Source organism: Haliotis asinina, chromosome 1 (genome assembly GCF_037392515.1).
Source record: "Haliotis asinina isolate JCU_RB_2024 chromosome 1, JCU_Hal_asi_v2, whole genome shotgun sequence".
In the NCBI taxonomy this organism is placed as follows: domain Eukaryota; kingdom Metazoa; phylum Mollusca; class Gastropoda; order Lepetellida; family Haliotidae; genus Haliotis; species Haliotis asinina.
The window spans coordinates 64,469,666-64,493,970 of NC_090280.1; the positions used below are offsets into that span (position 1 = coordinate 64,469,666).

Sequence of the window (24,305 nt, forward strand, 5' to 3'; positions counted from 1 at the left end):
GATGGTAATATATCGTGCATCCCAAACAACATGGAGAGATACATCTCCTTCAGCTTAAACGGACTTAGGTTCATTGACTCGTTTCAATTCCTCCTGTCGTCACTCGACAGTCTGGTCAAGGCCAACAATACCTTCCCTATCACCGATCGATACACAGACGCCGAGACTAGACACCTGCTCATGAGGAAGGGCGTATACCCATATGAGTACATGGATAGCTGGGCTAAGTTCACAGAGACCAGACTACCTCCTATCGACTGCTTTTATAGCAAGCTGAATGAGGCGTCAGTCTCACGAGACGATTACTCGCACGCGATTAACGTATGGAATAAACTTGGTTGTAAGAACCTTGGCGATTATCACGATCTGTACTTGAGGACAGATGTACTGCTGTTAGCCGACGTGTTCGAGACGTTTCGGCAAACATGTTTAAAGCAGTATAAACTCGACCCCGCATGGTATTACACCAGCCCAGGTCTGTCGTGGGACGCCTTGCTTAGAAAGACCGGAGTTAATTTGGAATTGCTCACAGATTACGACATGCACCTATTCATTGAGAAAGGCTTGCGAGGTGGGATTTCCATGGCATCCAAACGATACGCTAAAGCAAATAATCAATACGTGAAAGGTTACGATCCTAACAAACCAACCAATCACATTCTCTACCTCGACGCAAATAACCTGTACGGCTGGGCTATGAGCCAGTATCTACCTACAGGAGGATTCGAATGGGTACCAAACGTTGATATTATGAGTATTGCACCAGATTCGAACAAAGGGTATATCCTCGAAGTTGACTTAGAGTATCCCAAGGCATTACACGCATCGCACAACAGCTATCCCCTTGCACCCGAACGTATGAAGGTTAACCCAGACTGGATGTCTGAGTACCAACATAACTTGTCAGGTGGTCGTGTGGCGGACGTTGAGAAACTCGTGCCTAACTTAATGAATAAGACCAAGTACATAGTTCACTATCGCAACCTACAGCTGTACCTATCATTGGGTATGAGGCTGACCAAAATACACAGGGTGCTCATGTTCGACCAGAGCCCATGGATGGAGCCCTACATCAGAATGAACACAGACCTACGGAAAAAAGCCACCAGTGATTTTGAGAAAAATCTCTACAAGCTCATGAACAACTCGGTGTTTGGTAAGACTATGGAAAACCTGAGGAAACGCGTAACCGTGAAACTGGTTAGATCTAGTGAGGAAGACAAGCTCAGGAAATTGATAGCCAGTCCGGCATTCAACCGTAATAAAATATTCACAGACGACCTAGTTGCCATACACATGAAGAAAAGTCACATAAAATTCAACCGACCTGTTTACGTTGGGATGAGTATCCTCGATTTATCCAAACACCTGATGTACGACTTTTACTACAACGAGCTCAAGAAACAATACGGCGACAGGTGCGAAGTGCTGTACACTGACACGGATTCCCTGCTGATGGAGATTCGAACCGAGGACGTGTACGAGGACATGAAAAAACACATCGATTTATACGACACCAGCGACTACCCTAAGACCCATACCATGCACAGCACGGTAAATAAAAAGGTCCTAGGTAAGATGAAGGACGAGTGTGCTGGCACGCCAATAGCTGAGTACATAGGTTTGAGACCTAAGATGTACTCCATATTGAAAGCCGACAATAGTGAGATCCGGAAGGCTAAGGGGGTTAAGAAGTATGTGGTGAAACAACACATCAAACACGCCAGATTCAAGGAGGCTCTATTCAAGACCCGTACCTTTAGACATAAGATGAACACGCTTAGAAGTGATGGACATAAGATATACGGACTGACTATAAACAAGACGTCCCTATCGCCTATGGACACGAAACGTTGGATAGCTATTGATGGTATAAACACATACGCGTATGGACATGAAAAAATTTGAGGCTATTTATTACAGCCCGCGTGGATATTGGAAAGGAGCTAGCGCAGTAGATAAGCTATCTAAAATGGCGCGAGTATCACCAGAGAAAGCCAAAGCGTGGCTTGAAAAACAAGCCCTGTGGCAGATCTATTTGCCGGCGCCACGCTATGTACCTAGAAGGAGTTTCGGAATTAACATACCTAATAGCATTCACCAGGCAGACCTACTGTTCCTACCTCATGATAAGAGGTACAAGTATGCCTTAACCGTAGTGGACGTAGCCAGTCGTTACAAGGAAGCCGAACCCTTGACCACGAAAGATTCAGCCAAAGTAGCCAAAGGATTAGAACGCATATACAAACGCAGCCCGCTGACTTGGCCAACAGAGCTGCAAGTTGATCCAGGACGGGAGTTCATGGGTGCCGTTTCACAACTGCTAGCCAAACACGATACAAAGGTCAGACGTGGCACGGCCGGAGCCCATCGCAGCCAAGCTATAGTTGAGAGATTTAATAGGACTTTGGCTGAGCGCTTGTTCGGCCATCAATATGCTAGGGAAATGACAACCACTGGAAAACGATCGACTGAATGGGTAGCGAGGTTACCCGAGGTGGTGTCGGCAATCAACCATGAAGTCACTCGTCTCACCGGTAAGAAACCGGCAGACGCTATCAAACTAAAATCAGTGTTAGCAGAGTCGTCTGCTCCATTGCGTGGAAAGGAGAAACAGATACCAGATAGGGTCCTAGTGAGGTATCTATACCAGCCGGGGGAACACGAGGGCGATAGCCGTAAGCGAGCCACCGATCCTATATGGTCGGTCAAAACTTACAACATAGATAAAGTGGATATAAAAGCCGACGAACCTAACTTGTACTACTTGAGGGATGGGCCGGGTAGGGGATTTGTAAGAGAAGAATTATTGATCGTACCGTACGGCACAGTGTTACCGCCTGCCAAGTCACGGTAAACGTGATGGCGTGGCTTTGTAGTAGGGGTAATAATAGCAAGAGCTAATGGTCCCACCAAAGCCTCATTTAGTAAATGAGGCTTTTTAGAGGGGGTTTTTGAAAAGTGTTTTCGGACTATCATTCCCTATACTACTCAAACACATCAAAACAAATTGATTAAAGTTCAAATATCCATTGCTTGCCACGGACAATTTTACAGTAATCAATGAGTGTTGATACATTTCATATAAGAGGACACGAGACTACTTATCATTCAAAATCATTCTTCATCACTTATCAGTAAAAGAATAAATTTCTCTGAAAAAAAAATTGCCATTAATCTCCTTGAGCAGTTATCTCAGCAAATCACAGCATTATCATTAGCTTTATGACATCACAGCATTGGGCTACTGAAAAAACAAGAAACATCACTCCTACATCCCTCATTTTCATCAAGAGTGATAATTCGTTTTCCTAAACTGCCTGGCTCTAGTTGTGAGCAATAATACGCATAAAACTTGTTCATCTTTCACCATCTGCTTGTTCAGTGTTCTTGGGAGACAGGCCATTCACATACCTATGAAGATCCGGTTTAGAAGTGCTTGTTATGTAAGGCGACTTATGGAATTGGGTGGTCAGGACATAGCTGACGCATGCAATCATATCCCAGTTGCACAGACTGATGCTCATGCTGTTGATCACTAGACTGTGAGGTCTAAACTTGCGTATTTACAGACTGCCGCCTCATTGCTGGAATAATGCTGAGTGTGGCATTAAACAACAAACCAACAACAACCAAACCATTCACAACAGCCTCTATATGTTAACCATTGTCTTGTGTGTCAAGGGTATTTTTGGACAATGTTAGTGTGATGTCGTCTTCTTTAATGGAGCTTTAAATCATATAAATCCTAACTTATCCCAGGTACATATCTCTACCAGAACTACCAGATCATCAATTATTTGTCTATTGTAGATGACTATTCCAGCTATCAGTGCCACTCACTTGCCGAACACAGCATGTTTTCCATCTAGATGCCTGGCTGACCTGTATGTGAAGAAGCTGAAACAGATCATACAATGATATTAAGTAAGCATGTGTAAAATTAAACTATAAACCCTTCTCCAGGCTTCATATCCTGCTCAAAGAGCACAATCTGTTTATCATTACCCCGGATATCCCACACTGCCTGTGAGGCGCTACAAGGTGAAGTCACATGACTTATCCCACCAAGTACCCATCCTCTGCTGGATGAACAGAGGCAATGTTGAACAAACTCACTTGAGTGAGGTGAGACCAGACATTAATGCTTTGTGGATGCAAATTTGCTATTCAAAATCCTATGTTGCTACCGAAAAAGGAAAAAACTGAGTAGCAACCAGTTAAAGGTCATTTTCAAAGGTAAGATCTCCACTTGTGCACTTTCACTTGTAAACATACCGATACTGGTATTCTAATTTAAAAAAACTATTCATCACAGCATTTCTTGGTCACTTACATACCTCATAATTGCGACAAAGAACCAGTCAGCTCATCGCGCATGTGCAAAAGTATAACATTACTGTTTCATATGTTTGATAATGAACAGTCAACATTTCCTGTAGCTGAAGGGTGATAAGATGTCACCTGCTAATACAAGCAAAGCTATTACTTTTGCATAACTTGATAAATAGCAGTATGCAGAGGTACTGAACACACTATAAAAAGATTACATACAGTATTTTACACAACAGGTAAAAATGCTGCTAACAGGTAAAAGATTTTGCCACCTTTTTTAAAACCAGGTAGCAAGGACTTGCTTCTTCATAAAAAATAGCAATGAAACAGACTACATAGGGCCTGATTGGCTAGAGAGTATCTGGCTTACGCATTTCGTACGGCATGTACTCATCATCACTCTTTATAAAAAAGTTAATTTTGAACACTAACACATTAGAGGCGGACTTACTGCTGTGTTGTGAGGAAGAAATCAGTAATGAATGTTTCCAACTGTGAACTTGGAGGGAGACTTGTTAGTAGGGATGAATATTGTGTGGGTAACAACTACTGCAATAGCAATAGTCTATTGCAACACACTATTGTGCAAGTGATAATCTATTCTGCTAGTGATAGTCTATTGCCACATACTACTGTGCTAGTGATAGTCTATTGGAACATACTATTGTGCTAGAGATAGTCTATTGCAACATACTATTGTGCTAGAGATAGTCTATTGGAACATACAACTGTGCTAGTGATAGTCTATTGCAACATACTACTGTGCTAGTGATAGTCTATTGCAACATACTACTGTGCTAGTGATAGTCTATTGCAACATACTGTTGTGCTAGTGATAGTCTATTGCAACATACTGTTGTGCTAGTGATAGTCTATTGCAACATACTGTTGTGCTAGTGATAGTCTATTGCAACATACTACTGTGCTAGTGATAGTCTATTGCAACATACTGTTGTGCTAGTGATAGTCTATTGCAAGATACAACTGTGCTAGTGATAGTCTATTGCAACATACTGTTGTGCTAGTGATAGTCTATTGCAACATACTACTGTGCTAGTGATAGTCTATTGGAACATACTATAGTGCTGCTGCTAGTGATAGTCTATTGGAACATACTGTTGTGCTAGTGATAGTCTTTTGGAACATACTGTTGTGCTAGTGATAGTCTATTGCAACATACTATTGTGCTAGTGATAGTCTATTGCAACATACTACTGTGCTAGTGATAGTCTATTGCAACATACTGTTGTGCTAGTGATAGTCTATTGCAACATACTGTTGTGCTAGTGATAGTCTATTGCAACATACTACTGTGCTAGTGATAGTCTATTGCAACATACTGTTGTGCTAGTGATAGTCTATTGCAACATACTACTGTGCTAGTGATAGTCTATTGCAACATACTGTTGTGCTAGTGATAGTCTATTGCAAGATACAACTGTGCTAGTGATAGTCTATTGCAACATACTGTTGTGCTAGTGATAGTCTATTGCAACATACTACTGTGCTAGTGATAGTCTATTGGAACATACTATAGTGCTGCTGCTAGTGATAGTCTATTGGAACATACTGTTGTGCTAGTGATAGTCTTTTGGAACATACTGTTGTGCTAGTGATAGTCTATTGCAACATACTACTGTGCTAGTGATAGTCTATTGCAACATACTGTTGTGCTAGTGATAGTCTATTGCAACATACTGTTGTGCTAGTGATAGTCTATTGCAACATACTACTGTGCTAGTGATAGTCTATTGCAACATACTGTTGTCCTAGTGATAGTCTATTGCAACATACTACTGTGCTAGTGATAGTCTATTGCAACATACTACTGTGCTAGTGATAGTCTATTGGAACATACTACTGTGCTAGTGATAGTCTATTGCAACATACTGTTGTGCTAGTGATAGTCTATTGCAACATACTGTTGTGCTAGTGATAGTCTATTGCAACATACTGTTGTGCTAGTGATAGTCTATTGCAACATACTACTGTGCTAGTGATAGTCTATTGCAACATACTGTTGTGCTAGTGATAGTCTATTGCAACATACTACTGTGCTAGTGATAGTCTATTGCAACATACTGTTGTGCTAGTGATAGTCTATTGCAAGATACAACTGTGCTAGTGATAGTCTATTGCAACATACTGTTGTGCTAGTGATAGTCTATTGCAACATACTACTGTGCTAGTGATAGTCTATTGGAACATACTATAGTGCTGCTGCTAGTGATAGTCTATTGGAACATACTGTTGTGCTAGTGATAGTCTTTTGGAACATACTGTTGTGCTAGTGATAGTCTATTGCAACATACTACTGTGCTAGTGATAGTCTATTGCAACATACTACTGTGCTAGTGATAGTCTATTGCAACATACTGTTGTGCTAGTGATAGTCTATTGCAACATACTACTGTGCTAGTGATAGTCTATTGCAACATACTGTTGTGCTAGTGATAGTCTATTGCAACATACTACTGTGCTAGTGATAGTCTATTGCAACATACTGCTGTGCTAGTGATAGTCTATTGGAACATACTACTGTGCTAGTGATAGTCTATTGCAACATACTGTTGTGCTAGTGATAGTCTATTGCAACATACTACTGTGCTAGTGATAGTCTATTGCAACATACTACTGTGCTAGTGATAGTCTATTGCAACATACTGTTGTGCTAGTGATAGTCTATTGCAACATACTGTTGTGCTAGTGATAGTCTTTTGGAACATACTGTTGTGCTAGTGATAGTCTATTGCAACCAACTGTTGCAATACTATTGCAATAGTTTTTTCTCTGTGAGTTATTTTCTCATTTGAAACCATTACTAAAATGAAGGTATAACTTATATGAAATAAAAACAAGTTGACATAGCTTCTGTCTCTTTTAATACCTGGCCACCTTTTAATACATTGAAACCCAGATCAAGTTAACACTTAAAACATAAACATTTTGTTAATTGAAATTTCAAACTTCCACCATGTCTGTTTAAGAGGCAACAGGGGTGGATAATTCTTAATCAATGTGAACAAATCTGGCACTTCCTTTTGTGCTGCACATTTATCAACTAAAGTCATGCAATAAACTATTGATAGTCACACATACTATCCATTCATCAATAGGTTTTCATTTCTATCATCAATTAATTGCTATCAGAGTCTCACCAATTGCAATAAACTGATAGTTGGATGCATCGTTACAGCACTACTAGCTAGTGTTGTGTCACTCTCTACTACTCACAATTGAGACTTGTTTGTGTTGGGTCCACTGTTGGCCATGCTGAGCACCCCTCTCCCTGTGTGGGTCAAGTTGGGTTTGAACTCATCCTTGAAGGCCGGACCCCAGCAGGACTGTCCACCTGTATCACAGACAACATTACAGAATTCCTATAATGTTATGTACTTCATGCACATCACCCCTCTCCTACCAGAAAGCATTTTCACCAAACATTTCGGACTAATGATCTATGTGCGGACCCTCTTTCTCCCAAATCCTTGATCCGGTCCCTGATCAGGGCGTCAATGTTATAAATTGTTAGTCTGAAAATACCTTTTCTTTGCGTAAATGACATGTTAAACAGTATAAGGGTTAACTTGGAAGAAGTGTACCAAAGTTACTCACCCTTCCCTGTACCAGTTGGATCTCCACCTTGGATCTGGGGAAATAAGTCAGTAAGCACTACAAACATGTGACAGAGGACTTAAGCCACTTTTAGCAATATTCTAGCAATGTGGACTTCACACATTGTACCCATGTGGGGATTAGCCCCATGACAAGAAGATGCTTTAACCAGAAGACTACCACATCACCCTGAAAATATGAAGTATGAACGAATGAACATGAACATGTTGAACATAACACTCACAATGAAGTTCCTGATGGACCGGTGGAAAATCACATCATTGTAATAACCACGGACACACAGCTGCATGAAGTTCTCGCAAGTCTTGGGCACCTGGAACATGAGTGAGCGAGTGAGTTTAGTTTTATGCAATGCACAGCAATATGGCAGTGGTCTTATAATAACTGACTATGGACCAGACAATCCAGTGATCAACAGCATGAGCAGAATTTGTGGACCAAAGACGTGTCAACCAAGTAAATGAGGCTGACCACCGATTGCTTTAGTAGAATCTTATGACAAGCATGGATTACTGAAGGCCCATATTCAAACCCAGAACTTCAGGGTCACATCTAGAATAAACAAAAACACTAACTGTAAATAACTCTAAATCAAAGAGAACAAATCACTTACTTCCTTTATTTTGCGCTGCACATTTATCAATAATGGAATTCAGTTTCCAAACTATCAATAGTCACACATACAAAACGACGCATCGATAGTCTTTTGTTCTTACCATTGATTAATTGTTATTGGAAACTCGCCAACTGCAATCTATCAATAGTTTGATGTATCTTAAAGCAATAACAACACAAAGTAATATTTCACTCACTTCTGATGTTCTGATCTTAAACTTTCCTGCTCAGCAACAATGTATATGATATATCATGTCAAGGGTAAATTTGTGATGCATCAATCCACATCTGCAGTCAGACATATTGTTCTATGTCTACCATTACAGACTTACTGATGTATTGATCTATACCATCCAGCATACTATACAGGTTACGAGAAATATACAAAAATACTACGGCTATTACGATACAAGTATATTTGTTAAATCAAACTGTAGCCATTCATGAACACAGTTTGTTATTTGTGATCACCAGAAACAAATATGAATGATTACTTACATTTATTAAGTTTTAATGGAGCATGTCTCAGCTGAGACCTTCTGTCATTTCCAAAGTGAGACAAGCAAGAATGGAATATGTACTAGCCTTGCAGTAATGTAAGTAATGTCAGTTTGCAAAGGCTGCACATGGTACTGTGCACTAGAACTATTAGTCTAATACACACCAAATTTGAGTGTCATGTCAGATCACTGGTTATTACTATGACAAATTTAGTCAACCTGAGGGTTCCATATTGTGCATCAATCATTCATTGAATTCATGAATAATTATTCAAATTTGTAACCCAATCTTCATAATACATATCATATTCGCCACATAGTGTATTCGTTGTAGCCCTAAAAATTACGCTTCTGTTTTTCCCTCTTCCGTCATAATTTTAAACCATGCATTACCAACCATGTTTTGGATTCAAAGGTACACAAGGATGAGCAACCAGGCAGCTGGGTACACGGATTTTTCAGAAAGATAAATCTTAAAATTTGATTCAATGGTTGCCCACCATGTCACAGAAGAGCTCCAAGTTGAGGGCACCGTGGCTGGTCACCATCCTCACATAGCCCTTCTTGTGGACTCGCTCATATCTCAACACATCTTCATGTATGAGAGCTGAAAACAGAACAGATAGGCAGCTTGTCTGACAGCTTGTTCTCAGGAGCATATTTCAAATCTTTTCCACTCATTTCAGATGACATATAAGACATATGACTTGCTTGATACTACTTGCTACCACCTGCTCTGAAACGCCACACTTATTGCAATAAAGAAACAGACTATCCTTCATTATTGCAACTTCTAAAATGCCTCTCAAAGAAGACACATAAAACAAGGTGAAATGTTTGCAAGATGTTGAGCACAATAAACACATTAAACCAATTCCTCTTGTGTTGCCAGTCAACCAGTTTTCAGATTTGGATTTAATTAAACAAAAACAACCTTAGCACATTTGCATTGTCTGATCAGAAATAGTTAAACAAAATGTTGGATAAATTATGAATACAGTGGATTTACTTAAATACAGGGGTCATTTTTCATGTTTGTACCACTGAAATACCTCAGTACCAGCTAAGAGTTTGACTGCTGGCACAAAAATACAACATAAATCTCTGTTCCATTAGTAAATATGACCGTACCTGACTCCTGCTCTGTCTGTGGGGTCACTGCTGTGGACGTAAAGGAAGCTGCTACTGCACCAGTTGAGTAGGATGCCTAGTCAGTAAGTATTTACATGCTACATTACACATGTAAGTGAGTGAGTTTAGTGGTACGCCACACTCAGCAATATTCCAGCAATATGGTGGCGGTCTGTAAATAACCAATAATCAAGTCTGAACCAGACAATCCAATGATCAACAGCACGAGCACAGATCTACACAATTGGGATGACAGTGGGGCAGCATAATGTTTGTTAGTTGTTGTTTAACGCCACAGTCAGCAATATTCCAATCCAGTGATCAATAGCATGAGCCTAATCAACTGGGATGTGATCACCCATGTCAGCCAAGTCAGCAAGACTGACCATCTGATCCTGTTGGTCGTCTCTTATGACAACCATGGGTTACTGAAGACCAGTTCTACTTCAGATCTTTCCTGGTCAGCCAAGAGACAAGCATGGGCTACTGAAGGCGAATTCAAAACCATATCTTCAAAGGTCCACCTCTTACAACAAACATGATTTGCCGAGGACCAGTTCTAACACGGATCTTCTCAGACCTGCCTAGTACAACAAGCATGAGCTGCAGAAGTTCAATTCCAACCCAGTACTTAACAGGTAGACCTCATATTGAAGGAAATATGATGTAGCGAAAGATGAAAACAAAACAAACATTGTGCATACTTACAGAATTGAACTTGTCGGCCTTGACTTTCTGCTCGTTTGTAATGCCCTGAAAACGGCACGATGTAACATGAGAAATGGTAGATTAAGCTGTACACAGTGAAATACGTACCACTTGAAACATCTGAACACTACTAACCAGGATGTAGAATATCAGGAAGGAATTTGAAATACACTCCAGTTTAACCAAATGTTGTTGTCATGGAAACAATAAATATTACATCTTGGTGGTAAGTTTGGAAGTCTGTCTTCCACACACACTTGGCTGTTGTGTTTGGGCGCTTGAATCAAACATGGTGCTGGTGTGTTTCACCACCCTTGTTTTTCACTGTCTGACACTGGGTTATGTCATTTAAACTCAATAAATATTGTACCAGTTGCTTCACTGCATGTGAACATGTCATTTCTAAACTCCTCATTTTCGACACACAAACTGTCTCATTCACCTTACAGTATAAAATGACTCTACCACGTTTAAGTTTATATGTGACTATCAGATTTTAGAGTGTTCCCACACTTACTGTTTGTAGCATATCATTCAACATTTGACAAACATACACTTGTCATTACAGCATACACTATCACTTAGCAATTGGTCCAAATCTACAGTCTTTGTGTGCATGTATCTAGCAGACCAATGCCAAATTGTATCACTCACGATAAATTTCACAATTTTCACAAGAATTTCTACGAACAGAAACGTAATCTGCTGAAAAATACATCATCAAAAATTCATTATAAATATCTACTTTAGGTCAGGTGCATGAGAATGAATGACTGTTGATTGTTTCAGTCTTTGTCTCTAGAAATACCTGCGATAATGAGCTCCTTCCCATAGGTTTAAAACCATTTCAACATTTGACACTCACATATGGTGCATACTGAGTGGGCAATGGCCTGCATCACTTTTCATATGTTTTAGACCATCATGGCATATAAGTACAACCAAAGTTCGATCTAGGACATTTCACATTTTGGTGAAATCCGACACCACATGAAAGCTCAAACATAATCAGTTTAGTGAACCCAACAACAACCATTGAATGTAATCAGGGTAAAAGAAATTCATTCGCGTTCACTGGTTGTCTAAGGTTCCTGGTAAGGCTAAGGATTACCGATGTCTCTACATACCAGCAGGTGAAGATCCTTGGGCTTGTAGTCGCGGTCCAGTTCCTCCAGTGTATCCCGGGCCTCAGAGTTGATGTTCTTCAGGCGGTACTTGGGGTCTGATTGGTCACCGTCTGTACACAATCAAAGACTTTTAGCAATATGCCAGCAACATCATAGCGAGGGACACAAGAAATGGGCTTCACACACTGTACCCTGTCTTCAGTTTGACAAGTAAATGCTATAACCACAAGGCTAACTCACCACCTTTGCACCACTGAGAATGTCACCAGGTCCCACATGAGTGAGTGAGTGAGTTTAGTTGTACATCACACTCAGCAATATTCCAGCTACATGGAGGCAGTCTGTAAATGATAGAGCCTGGACCAGACAATCTAGTGATAAACATCCTGAGCATCAATCATCTAGGATATGATGACATGTGCCAATCAAGTCAGCAAGCCTGACCACCCGATCATGTTAGTTGCATCGTACAAGCATGGGTTGATGAAGACCAGTTCTAACATTGATCTTCCAAATGACCACTAAATGGCCCTCACCTTCATCAGGAACTTTCAAGTTGTTTTTGATATGGTAGAAGTCTGACAAGTTGAATTTGTCCAAGTTTGTAGGATCCTGAAACCAGAACACTTCTACATATCACTAAATACAATGGCTATCCCAGGTGAGATGATCTTAATAACATACACCAGGGTTTAACCTACTCACAACCACTCAATCAAAAATCAAACCACACACAAAACAGACAAAATTAAACAAACACAGTGACATGTATGCTTATACAGGGTTATATTCAAGAATCAACTCAGTCCTTGCTCTCCTACTCTTAGGCCTCGGGGCAGCCATTGTGACTTGTAGTACAAAAACAAAGATGGATTTCAACAAAATTATTTGATTTACTTCCTTTCAGAAAAAAGATTTATAAAGGATGTAAAAACGTTAATAAAATGACAAAGCGAAAAGAGAAAATAACAAATGTTTGATCACACTATGGTATACCAAACTGAAGACAAAATACCATGGTTTACCATTTCACCCCTAGTCGATGTTTTGACTGAGCACCTTTACATAATGTTAGACATTTCCTGCTGTCTTCATACCTGGACGGTAATAATATCCTTCCTTGTAAATGGTTCGTCAGTCAAAAGATCTCTCAGGTTGGACACTTTCAGATTCAGCCTCTCCACAGCCTGAAACAAACACAAACAGGATCTTACTCAATCTACAAATGTGTGACCAGTATGCACAAATGTAGAGAATGGACTCAGAAAATCCCAATACTGCAACCAGAGAGACTCACCAAAATACCAAGAGTGTACGTACATCGTATATACAGTAGTGAGTGAGTTTAGTTTCACACTGCATTCACCAATATTCCAGCCATGTGGTAGCAGTCTGTAAATAATTGGGGCTAGACCAGACAATCCAGTGATCAAAAACATGAGCATCGATCAGCACAATTGGGAAACAATCCCGTTAGTCACCTCTTATGACAAGCATAGTCACCTTTTATGGCAAGCATGGGTTGCTGAAGGCCTATTCTACCCTGGGACCTTCACGGGTTCATATACAGTAGTTATCTGTTGGGGAGAAACAACTATTGTATGAATGATAGTCTATTGCAGCCAACTACTGCAATACTACTTAGTTTTTCTCTCCTTGAATTAACTGATTTAAAGTCATTTCCAAAAAGAATGTATTGTTCATATTAAATAAAAGCAAGTTTGAAGTAGTTTCACTCTCTTTTAATAGGTGACAAGAAACTTGAAACACAGATCAAGTGGACAGTTCACAGGTTACAGGGGTGGACTGACACACATTCTACCAATGCATTAGAGACTCTATGATTGCAATCCATCGATAGTTTGATGCATCATTACAGCCCTGGTTATCTATGTTTGTTATTTCAGCCATCAGTCATGACCAATGATTCACTCCAGTCTCTGACACCATATCAATACTCTACCATGTTTACAACAAGGACTCATAATTTTATTGACAGGAGTCCTGTGGTTCCCCACTTTTGTAAGTGAATATGAAGAAAATCTAGTGGAGAGTTCTTGAGATAACTCCCTCAGAAGGGTAAAATGGCAAAGTCCCCTTATGACCTTGAATTGAAGGTCAAGGTCACCAGACCTGACTGGAACCATTCACATATTGTTATGCACCTAAGTGCCACATATTAAATGAATCTAGTCAATAGTTCTTCAGACATTCCAACTCATACTTATGTACGGAGCCTAATACAATATCCCCTGCTTCACGCTAAATGCACAAAGGGGGATAGCTACATTTTGGTAACACAAAGACTTCAGAATGAATGTTGATCTAATGCAGATTCACAGCATCTGGATATGGGAAAGTTGATGAACGTATGTTGTAGTTTTACCTCATAGGAATAAACATTGCCTGTGGTCCTGATGGCCACTATGTGAGTGTTCTCATTGTAAATCCTGAAGGTGACCGGGCAGTGATAGCGACCTGCAACAAGCAGAAAAGACTGTTATAGAATATGTTGCTGGGAACACATTGTACAGTCTGTCAGTTAGGAAAAAAGTCATACAATTTGTTGTAGGGAAACACTTTGCACAGTCTGAACAAGGGAAACACATTAAATATACCAATTGTCATTGGGGGAAGCATACATGGGGATGCTACAATCCGGCAGAAAGAAGATGCGTCTTCTTGGACATACATGCATATCTGCTTGAGGCACTTAACAACGGCCAACTTTGCAACTCTGTGAGATTTACCTTCAGAATTCTTGTGAAATGTCAGCTTGGTCAGATCCTTGGAGGTCATTTTCTTAAAACAGAAGTCAAGAACAAGTTAGAGTCACATTATAAAAGACTTATCGATGCTGGAACAAATCATTCAGGGTGTGATTTGGGGTTAGTTAATTTTTTTTAAATTTTTGTTTTAAGTGTCTACACTGAGTGGAACCTGGATTATAGGTTTGGCTGCACCATCGAAATTTGGGTTGCACCATCAAATAATGTCACTGGTTCTGGTACAAACTTGTTTAGCAATGTTCATAACAAGTACTCAGTATCAGATAGACTGAACAGAATCTGACCCCATGATGACAATCAATTCAGTGTGGGCATTACTTTAATTTACAGATTTCAGTTATATTACTGCAATGTAGTATATCTGTGTGTACATGAACGTTAACGGTGTCACAAGTCACACAGAGAAAAACATACTATTTCCAAACAGCACACAATTAAAACACACGATGACAGCTTTAAGATGTTGCAGGATTTATTGTTACCTGCACCGAGGCAACCTATTATTGAAGGTAACCAACACAGGGCTTTGTTAGCATACACCAGTGCAGGTGGTAAATAGCGAAAAGTAACCCTGTCATTTAATAAAATAAATACAAAAAGACAAATGATCTTAGCCATTGAACAGACAATAGTACTAGTATTTAACAGTTACTGAAATTTGTCAAGATGAGATTAAATATTAAAACCAAGCTGTTTCTTGCACACACAGTCAATGATATCTGTCCTATAAATACAGTTTTTCACATGCAAATGACTAAATTCAATATAAAAGACAATCACATATATATAATTTACTCCACCTTTAACTTAATTGTGTTACATTACACTGTAGAGTATCACTGAACAATGTTGTAATTTATTCAAATGTTCTTTACTTTAATTCAGTACCAGTTAATAACACTATGTCTTGACAACAATTAGTTGTCAGGTATGTAATACTATCGAGTGGTGTAGCAGTGCTGTGCACTAAAAAAAAGAAATGCTTGTTACTGTTAGATTATGTTGATGCCATCATGTATGTAATACTATCAACAATATGTCAGGTATGTAATACTATCGTGTGGTGTAGCAGTGCTGTGCACACAAAACAAATGCTTGTTACTGTTAGATTATATTGATGCCATCATGTAACTTTTTTGAACATCCTCCCAGGGGAGGTAATTTCAGTCAATTAGCTACAGATTTGTGTAATGTTCATCTTAAACCTCAGTCTCCATTCTGTGCATGCCATAACTAGTCTGTCCAAACAGAAAAACCAAGGCTAACATTATAAATCGAGTTGAAACAGCTTGTTATTGCTTCTTTCAGAATGTACAGACGAAATATAAGCAAGTATCCCTGTTAGAACAAACCTCTCCAGTAACAGGGCTCACTCCATACTTCTTCAAGAAAGGATAGATGTTCCTGAAAAAAAAGAAGATGCACAAATGAAAAACTCCATAATACTACTGATGTTCAAAACAATCCAAAGGCCTTTTTGGTGATATCTTAACAGTACATAATGAATAATACATCAACTGCTGACTTGTTATTGTATTCAACGTAAAATATATTTTATATACATCATATTTGCCTCATAATGAAGGAAGGTTGACTATTACAATGATGACACATCCTTCACATGGCCCACATGTGTTTGTCATAACTAGTTATCAGTTTCTGTTTGAAAACCTTACATCAGGTCAAAAATGATTCCTTCCTTTGTGCACAGAGGATGTTCAAATGGCTGCAGAGACAGGCTGAAACATGAGCATAGACAAGCATGTAAGCTTAATTATGCGAACAAAGCTTTGAACATTTGCTAGAAAATATTATTTGTCAGTCGTGCAAACACAATTACATTTCAAATTTTCAAATTTAGACAAGGCTATGAAGTGGTAGTTACTTATATGGAAAGTCATGAGACGATTCATAAGGTTATATATTTTCATCTGTTAAAACGACAAAATGTTAGAGTCTAGTTTTAAAAATTCTCAGCCGATTGTTTTCACTTACACAGAAAAAATGCGGTGCACATACCTGCAGCAATGAAATGGTAACCTCCTAAATCTGGCATTTTGTCCGGCGTTCTGTTTCCCCTTGTAGCCACCCCACTCGTTCCTCCACTCGGTGGTGGTCAGGTACCTGTCAACAATGCCAATGGTGTGATCGAAATGAGAACAAACGTTGTCGGTGTGGGATACGCGAGGAACGCTCTGTGTGGACAAAAACAAATGTTACAATATGTATCCTGTGGTTTTATAAATTATGTTAGTGTCATTCGTCCACCACATAGATCTACTCACAGTTTATCTTTCTGATGCTGTTTCTTTCCCATTTTGACTTTCCGCACTCAAGTCAACAAGCGGAAGTTTCTCTCTTGGGTATACAACAGCTGCGCACTTAAGCTGCTTCCTCATTTCATTGGTTAAAAAAAAGAAAGTAGTCTATTTATAAACATCCACATGTTTGTTCGCTCCGGACTGCGCAACAGCAGACAGATTAAATACTGACGCTTTGCTCATAATATCATTTTCGAAATGTGTATGCGAAAATGACCAGATGGTGGCCACATGAATACGTCCAAACACCTAGTTGTACAACGTAGTGTGACCCAGTCCACCAAGCTGTGTATGGATACCTCGCAAGGATGGGAAAGCCGTAATAACTAGGTGTGCCTAATGGCTGCAAGAGTTTTGTTGCCCCGGCAGTTGAGATTGACAATGTAGTGTGCCGCTGAGACTGACATCCAGCGGTCGAGGGAGAAAATAAAGCGACTTGGAGCAGCTTTGCTGGATATTGTCGCTATGCAAATATTACTGGACACCTACCACTGGTATTTTGCCGTTCGAAATTTCAACCGATTATTGTAGCAAAAGGAACAAGCTGTTTAATGGGCATTCTAGAAGTTAGTGAGTCAAAAATGAAACATACAGCTTCATGGATTACAACTTCTTGTTTATCACATTGAGTGACGTTTCGATGTAGATTCTTACATCGTTTTCAAGGTAAAAGGAACAAGGGCAGAAGGAAAGTTTGCCTACATAAAACTTGCCAGTCATGCGTCTTTTTGAACCACCAAATGAGTTCGAAGGATATACGCCCACACAGGACGCTTTGTATCGCCACAGTACCGACTACGGTTTAGAATAATTGAGTAACCTGCCACAGATTGTTGAAATGTTGACATTGTTGTTGACATCAAAGATATTTGCGTGGATTTGGATATGGTTTTATAGGTGATCCATGGGCTACGGTTACCAAACTCATACATTATACATGCAAGTAAATGTTCTGATATATTCCTTTCAAAAACTTTCATCTGTTCATGCATTAATTTTGATACAGAATATTAGGATTTTGAAATTTAAGATTGAGTAAAGGTTGAGTAAAGGTTGAGTAAAGGTTGAGTAAAGGTAAATTATTTAGCTTGGGTTATCCGGGTAATAATTAATAGGCATTGCTTTGACTGTTAGTGCTGTGAGCATATACCTGGTGGGGATTTTGGCGCTACATAAATGGACACATTATCATTACACAGGCAATATTAGGCACTTCGCACGATTGCAGAGATTCATATCCCCAAAGAATTTGTAAACAAACTTGAGATGTCTTTTTCCATGGGCGGCAATACCCGGCCGCCGCAAGGTAGATCGCATACTTCCCTTCTCAAGAAATTCACTAAACGATGTGTTCGGGCCTATTTGTGTTAATTTCAGTGGTAAAAATGTGCATTCTTTTCATATGAATACAAATTGGCGATGGAGCGTGACATAAATAATTTGAGTCTCAAGCCACAGGCGCGAGTGTTGGCAGGTATGGATTGCAGTAACAGGATTCCGGTGGGAGAAGAAATAAAATGTAAATTTCCATTCCATATTTGTGTTCCAAACTAGCAAAGTTCACTGTATAGGGCCTCTTTTTCACGCTAAACGAATCAAGGCAAACTGTCATAGGTGGGATATGTACGCAAAAAATCCTGCTTTTGTATGTATTCTTTGTGTCTTTGCACATTATTGTCAGAAAGCATAACATTCGGTAGAGAGACTGTCAACCACCGGATACCCTTATGCCCTCAACGAGTCAAATATCTTCTCTGACGAATGTTTAGGCACATGCATCGAAATGCTTGAAACTTGGTCAGTGAGTGAATGAGTTTAGTTTTACGTCACACTCAGCAATATTCCATCCATATGGCGGCTGTCTGTAAATAATCGAGTCTGGACCAGACAATTCAGTGAGCGGTAGGATAGGTTTCTCCTGAATGCAGAAAGTCGCGCGTGCTCGATCGTGCGTGTGTGTTGTTGTTGCTACTGCTGTTGTTTTTACTGCCACCACGATCACAAAAGACCTGCGGATCTCGTTACACTTTGTACAAACACAGTACGCATTCGTCTACCAGTGGATGTACCCATCATGGTGAACATGCTTCCCTGTCTAACTGACCCAGAAATGGGCTTCGCACATGACAGCCAACGGTGGAATTGAACTCGGGTTTTCGGCGTGACGAGCGAGCCTTTTAACTACAAGGCTACCTTACCACCCCTCATTATGTGTGTGTGTGTGTGTGTGTGTGTGTGTGTGTGTGTGTGTGTGTGTGTGTGTGTGTGTGTGTGTCATGTAACACTTTTGCCAGCGCTGTTCAGTTAAAATTCATTCCCAACTGTTATCAATCAGAGTCGCCGAGCAGTGACTAAAGGGAGCGTCTCAAAAACAGTATGGTTAGTTAATTTCATTTGTCGGACACGAGTGAACATGAGCAAAGATCACTGACAATACTTCACGGACAGTAAATTCGTTATAGTCGCGCATATGGTGTTTGTTAAATGAATGTGCGAGCATGGCACCCTCAAAACGTCTGAGCTTAGGTACGACCGAACCGATAATTAATTGAACTTTGATAGCAATACTTTTGAGGATGCCCCCAGTAAACCGTAGCAAATGTGGGTTATCATCAGAGGGCAAGTCATAGGGCAGATAGTTCACCGTTGTTTCTAGCAAGACAACGCCAGGTGACTGCTGTCAACACGTGGCAAAATATTTGAAAAATCCATCAAAGGTAAAGTATGTCGGCGATGTCAACCAAAACTTCTCGTAAGAACTCATTTTTATTTCGAATGTTTGTGTAATACTTGTGAACTTTCAGGTCCAGTGTATACCACCATGGTGCCAGTCACGTCCCCTCGCTTCCTCCTCGTGACGGCGATTGTTATGAATACAGTTCAAACTTCAGTTTCCTATCCCACTCCGCCAAGTCCGACAACTAAAGTGCGCACATGCCCTGCTGTTTGCGAACAACTTCAACATGAGAATGGTACAACCACGGGAAACGCTGAAAATATGTCATCAACAAATACCACGCTTAACATGCATTTTGCACGTGTAACACTGGAAGGCCCTGACTTTGAATATCAATTTTTTGACATGGCGTTGTCTTTGGTCAGCCCAAATGCGCGTGCTCTTTTGCGCAAACTGGAGAACGTCACAGAAGGTAAGGACATTGTCTGGGAAAATGCCTTGGAGGGTACAAAATTAATACAAGTCGGCCCGCCTCGTATGCACGCTCTTTTCGAAGTCATCCACCTCTTGAAAGTCTACGTGAACCAGTCACGTGACATTAACCTAACTACGGACTTGTATACTTTGTGGTGGCTCACTGATGCTGTGTTCAGAGAGACATATGATCAGCTCCAGAAGACGCGCAATGGTCAGATTCAGGCGATGGCGTTTTCCTGGGCACAGTCTAGAGAAGTCATTGGGGACATGTTGAACACCCATTGCAACGTCGTTTGTCACCGCCAGTACGTCATCGACAAATTCAATATTCCTTACGATTATTTGTAGCAAAACTATAATTTCTTTCGCTGAACGTTAACTACAGAGGAAAACCTGATTGTTAAGTGAAATGGAAACTCAGGTTGTTACTGTGCTGTATTTCTTGTGGGCGGTTTTGGATTCGAGGAGGACTGAGTCGTGGTGGACCTGTGGGTGGACCTGTGGGTCGTAGTGGACTTTGACTTGTGGTTCGTGGAGGGCCGTCACTTTGACTGTGGGGCGTAGATGACGTTCTCTCCGATCTGTAGGTCGTAGTGGACAACCATTCTGACTTTTGGGTCGACGGTCACTGTGACTCATGGGTCTTTGTGGACGGTCACTTTGACCTGTGGGTCGTTTAGAGCTGTCACCTTGACTAGTTGGTCAAGGTGGGCGGTCACTTTGACCTGTGGGTCGTTTAGGGCCGTCACTTTGACATTGGTGTCGTGGTGGACGACCACTGTTTGACTTGTGAATTGTGGTGGACGGTCAGTTTGACATGTGGGTCGTGGATGACCGTCAAGCTGACCTGTGAATCGTGGTGGACAGTCACTTTGACCCTTGAATCGTGGTGGACTATTACTTTGACCTGTGGGTCGTGGAGCGCTGTCACTTTGACTTGTGGGTCGTGGTGGACGGTCACTTTGATCTGTGGGTCGCCGTGCACTATCACTATGACTTGTGGGTCGCGGAGGACGGTCATTTCGCCGAACCTTGTTCATCATCAACCTTGAACATCTTTGATTTCACTGTCCCCTTTCTGTCACTTCATCGTCTCTTGGTCATTTGTAAAGTTGCTGCCTATGGGCGTTGCACTGTCGTTGCTGCATCAGCTGTCTCTCAGCTCAGAGTTAAATACCACTTTATACCTAGTCAAAGGAAGTTAGCGCTGTGATCATGTCTTCAACGAGGCGAATCGTGTATGCACAGCAATGGTTATGGATGATTTCGCAATGACAGTGATGATACTTCGATGTTCACAGGTACCATATGTCACCACGGTTCAGACACAATTATGACCTGGACGGCATGACACGACTGTAAGTCAGATGCCACGACACAACAGTAACCTATACGTCACAAACACCACTGTTAAACAACGAACATGATACGACTGTTACCTAGAATCGATGACACAACTGTAACTTAGACGCCCTGATACATCTGTAATCTAGATGACTTGAGACATCTGTAACCTAGACGTCTTGACACAACTGTAACGTAGATGTCTTGACAACTGTAACCTAGACGCTTTGACACAACTGTGACCTAGATTCCTTGACACAACTCTAACCAAGATTCCTTGACACAACTGTAACTTAGATGGCTTGACACAACTGTAACCTAGACGCCTTGACACAACTCTGACCTAGATTCCTTGACACAGCTGTAACCCAGACGCCATGACACATGCGTAACCTAGACGTCTTGATGTCACAACTGTAACCTAGACGTCTTGCCACAACTCTAAGCTAGATGTCTTGACACAACTGTGATCTAGACGCCTTGACACAATTGTGACCTAGACTCCTGGACACATGTGTAACCCAGACGTCTTGACAGAACTGTAAAACAGATGTCTTGACACAACTGTGATCTAGACGCCTTGACACTACTGTAACCTAGACGCCATGACACATGTGTAACCTTGATGTCTTGACACAACTGTACCCTGGACGTCTTGACACAACTCTAACAAGGCTTCCTTGGTACAACTGAAACCTAGAAGCCTTGACACAAATGAAAAGCTGACAACACGATCCATTTGGTACGTCCACAGGTGTAGGCTGAAAGAACGATATCACATTCATGTCGACTGGTTCACTAAGTGTCCAGACCGCTCAAAACAACAGCAAACTGACGTGCTGCTTGCATCTAGAAACACCTGTCCGAGCTGCAACAAATTTGAGAACACTGCGGAACATAAAAATGTTGTATAAACGCTACTGTGCAACATATAAGATTCATTACGGCGTTTTTCTTAATATGGGAAGCATCAACCGAGTTAATATAAGTTAATGTATATCTGCAGGGCATTTGGCGATTCGTGGTTCAGAATGATAAAAATCTGTGACTATTTGAATAGTTCGTATCGAGACAGACACAATCGTCCCAGTGGGGCTGGCAATTTTGTTATCCCATATTTGCTGAAAGAACAAGCAGCCAGCCAACTGTTGAAGTTGACATTCAGTGCAGTTTGCTGTCGGTCAAATGGTTCGTCCATACTAGCGAGAGACATGGGGTGGTTGTGTGGGAATCTATTACGAACACGTGGCGGTGGGGTAGCCTAGTGGTTAAAGCGTTTTCTCGTCACGCCGAAGACACAGATTCGATAACCCAAATGGGTGCAATGTGTGAGGCTCATTTCTGGTGTCCTCCGCTGTGATGTTGCTGGAATATAGCTAAAAGTGGGGTAAAACCACACTCACTCAGCCCTTTAGGATGACGCATGATTCGGAACAAATTCCAACTGTATCTTTTCCGATCTGATAATCGACGCTCTGAAATATGATTCGGATATCCTCCGGTCTTCATAAAGCCATATCAGGTCTCAGGTCTGCAGATTACTAGATATATCAGATTGTGGACCGTCACAAAGACAATCGGAACGATTTAGGGCGTTAATTTTCCCATTCCACGTCAATATTGACGAAAATATCTATGTCAGATAAACTAAACATTATTTGTCAATCTTGTACTCCCTACCGATGCCAACGCATAGCCTGACCAACGGGAGCAGCTTTACACATCGAAAGATGCACAAATATCCCAGGTTATAATTAATAGTTTAAAATAGTTCTTCACACATTGCACCATGAGGGGAATTGACCCTGAGTGAGTTTAGTTTTATGCCGCACTCAGCAACAATCCAGCTATATAGTGGCATCTGTAAATAATCGAGTCTGGACCAGGCAATCCAGTTATCAACAGCATGAGCATCGATCTGCGCATTAGGGAACTGATGTGCCAACCAAGTCACATCAGTCACGTCTTTCGACAAGCATAGTCGCCTTTTATGGCCAGCATGGTTTGTTGAAAACCTATTCTACCCTGGACCTTCACGGGAAGAAACTGACCCTGTGTCTTCAGTGAGACAAGGGATGACATCAACCATTAGGCTATCCAATTACCTGAATGGGCTTAAGTGTCTCATTCAGCCATATTGCAGTTACACGTCAAAGTGTATGCAAGTGTGATGACTGCTTGCCTCCGTGGTGTGGTGGTTAAGGCGTCCACCTGAAAGCGACAGGTTGCTGGTTCGATCCCGTCTTCATCATACCAACAAGTCATTAAAAGATGGTATTTTTGTTTGGCTCTTGCCTGGTGCTCGGCCTTAATGGGTAATACAAGAATTGGTCGGTTCAGAGTCAGTATATTGTATGTTGAGTTGAGCTAGCACTATGAAACCAGCTTTAAGTCTGGGCTAGAACAAGCAGCCACTCATACATACACCTCATGAGCGAAATATTCTCAAGTATGATGTTAAATGCCACAACAAAAGTCCAAACTTATTCCAGTGTTATGGTCCTATTGTCCTTGAACATGGGTACCCAATGTCTGTACTGACTGGGAGTGAAACTCTTGTTGTTATTCCCTCAATACAGTCCCGTCAGGTTTGAACACGACATTCTGCTCTGTCCACCAGATCATGGAGGAATTCATACCAGTCA

The 24,305-nt window shown here is 40.9% G+C and overlaps 2 protein-coding genes across 2 annotated transcripts in view; one reads left to right on the forward strand and one right to left on the reverse strand.

The window, feature by feature from the left end:
• The window catches only part of LOC137295982 (RING-type E3 ubiquitin-protein ligase PPIL2-like), a 36,398-nt gene extending 18,859 nt beyond the window's left edge, over nt 1–17,539 (reverse strand). Inside the window, exons 1-16 of the mRNA XM_067827603.1 lie at nt 17,127–17,539; nt 16,861–16,965; nt 16,518–16,580; nt 16,194–16,245; nt 14,803–14,854; nt 14,439–14,530; nt 13,150–13,239; nt 12,589–12,664; nt 12,053–12,162; nt 10,926–10,970; nt 10,218–10,293; nt 9,587–9,693; nt 8,195–8,284; nt 7,951–7,984; nt 7,570–7,687; nt 3,844–3,900 (exon numbers count right to left, since the gene is read on the reverse strand). Coding sequence (XP_067683704.1) covers nt 3,844–3,900; nt 7,570–7,687; nt 7,951–7,984; nt 8,195–8,284; nt 9,587–9,693; nt 10,218–10,293; nt 10,926–10,970; nt 12,053–12,162; nt 12,589–12,664; nt 13,150–13,239; nt 14,439–14,530; nt 14,803–14,854; nt 16,194–16,245; nt 16,518–16,580; nt 16,861–16,965; nt 17,127–17,158 — 1,199 coding nt within the window. The 5' untranslated portion in view covers nt 17,159–17,539. The remainder of the gene's footprint in view (nt 1–3,843; nt 3,901–7,569; nt 7,688–7,950; nt 7,985–8,194; nt 8,285–9,586; nt 9,694–10,217; nt 10,294–10,925; nt 10,971–12,052; nt 12,163–12,588; nt 12,665–13,149; nt 13,240–14,438; nt 14,531–14,802; nt 14,855–16,193; nt 16,246–16,517; nt 16,581–16,860; nt 16,966–17,126) is intronic.
• Nucleotides 17,540–19,858: 2,319 nt separating this feature from the next.
• On the forward strand, nt 19,859–22,601 carry LOC137281925 (uncharacterized). The gene is made up of 2 exons (XM_067813649.1): nt 19,859–19,879; nt 19,967–22,601. The coding sequence occupies exon 2, from the start codon at nt 19,984–19,986 to the stop codon at nt 20,662–20,664; it is 681 nt and encodes a 226-aa protein (XP_067669750.1). The 5' UTR covers nt 19,859–19,879; nt 19,967–19,983; the 3' UTR covers nt 20,665–22,601.
• Nucleotides 22,602–24,305: the final 1,704 nt, after the last annotated feature.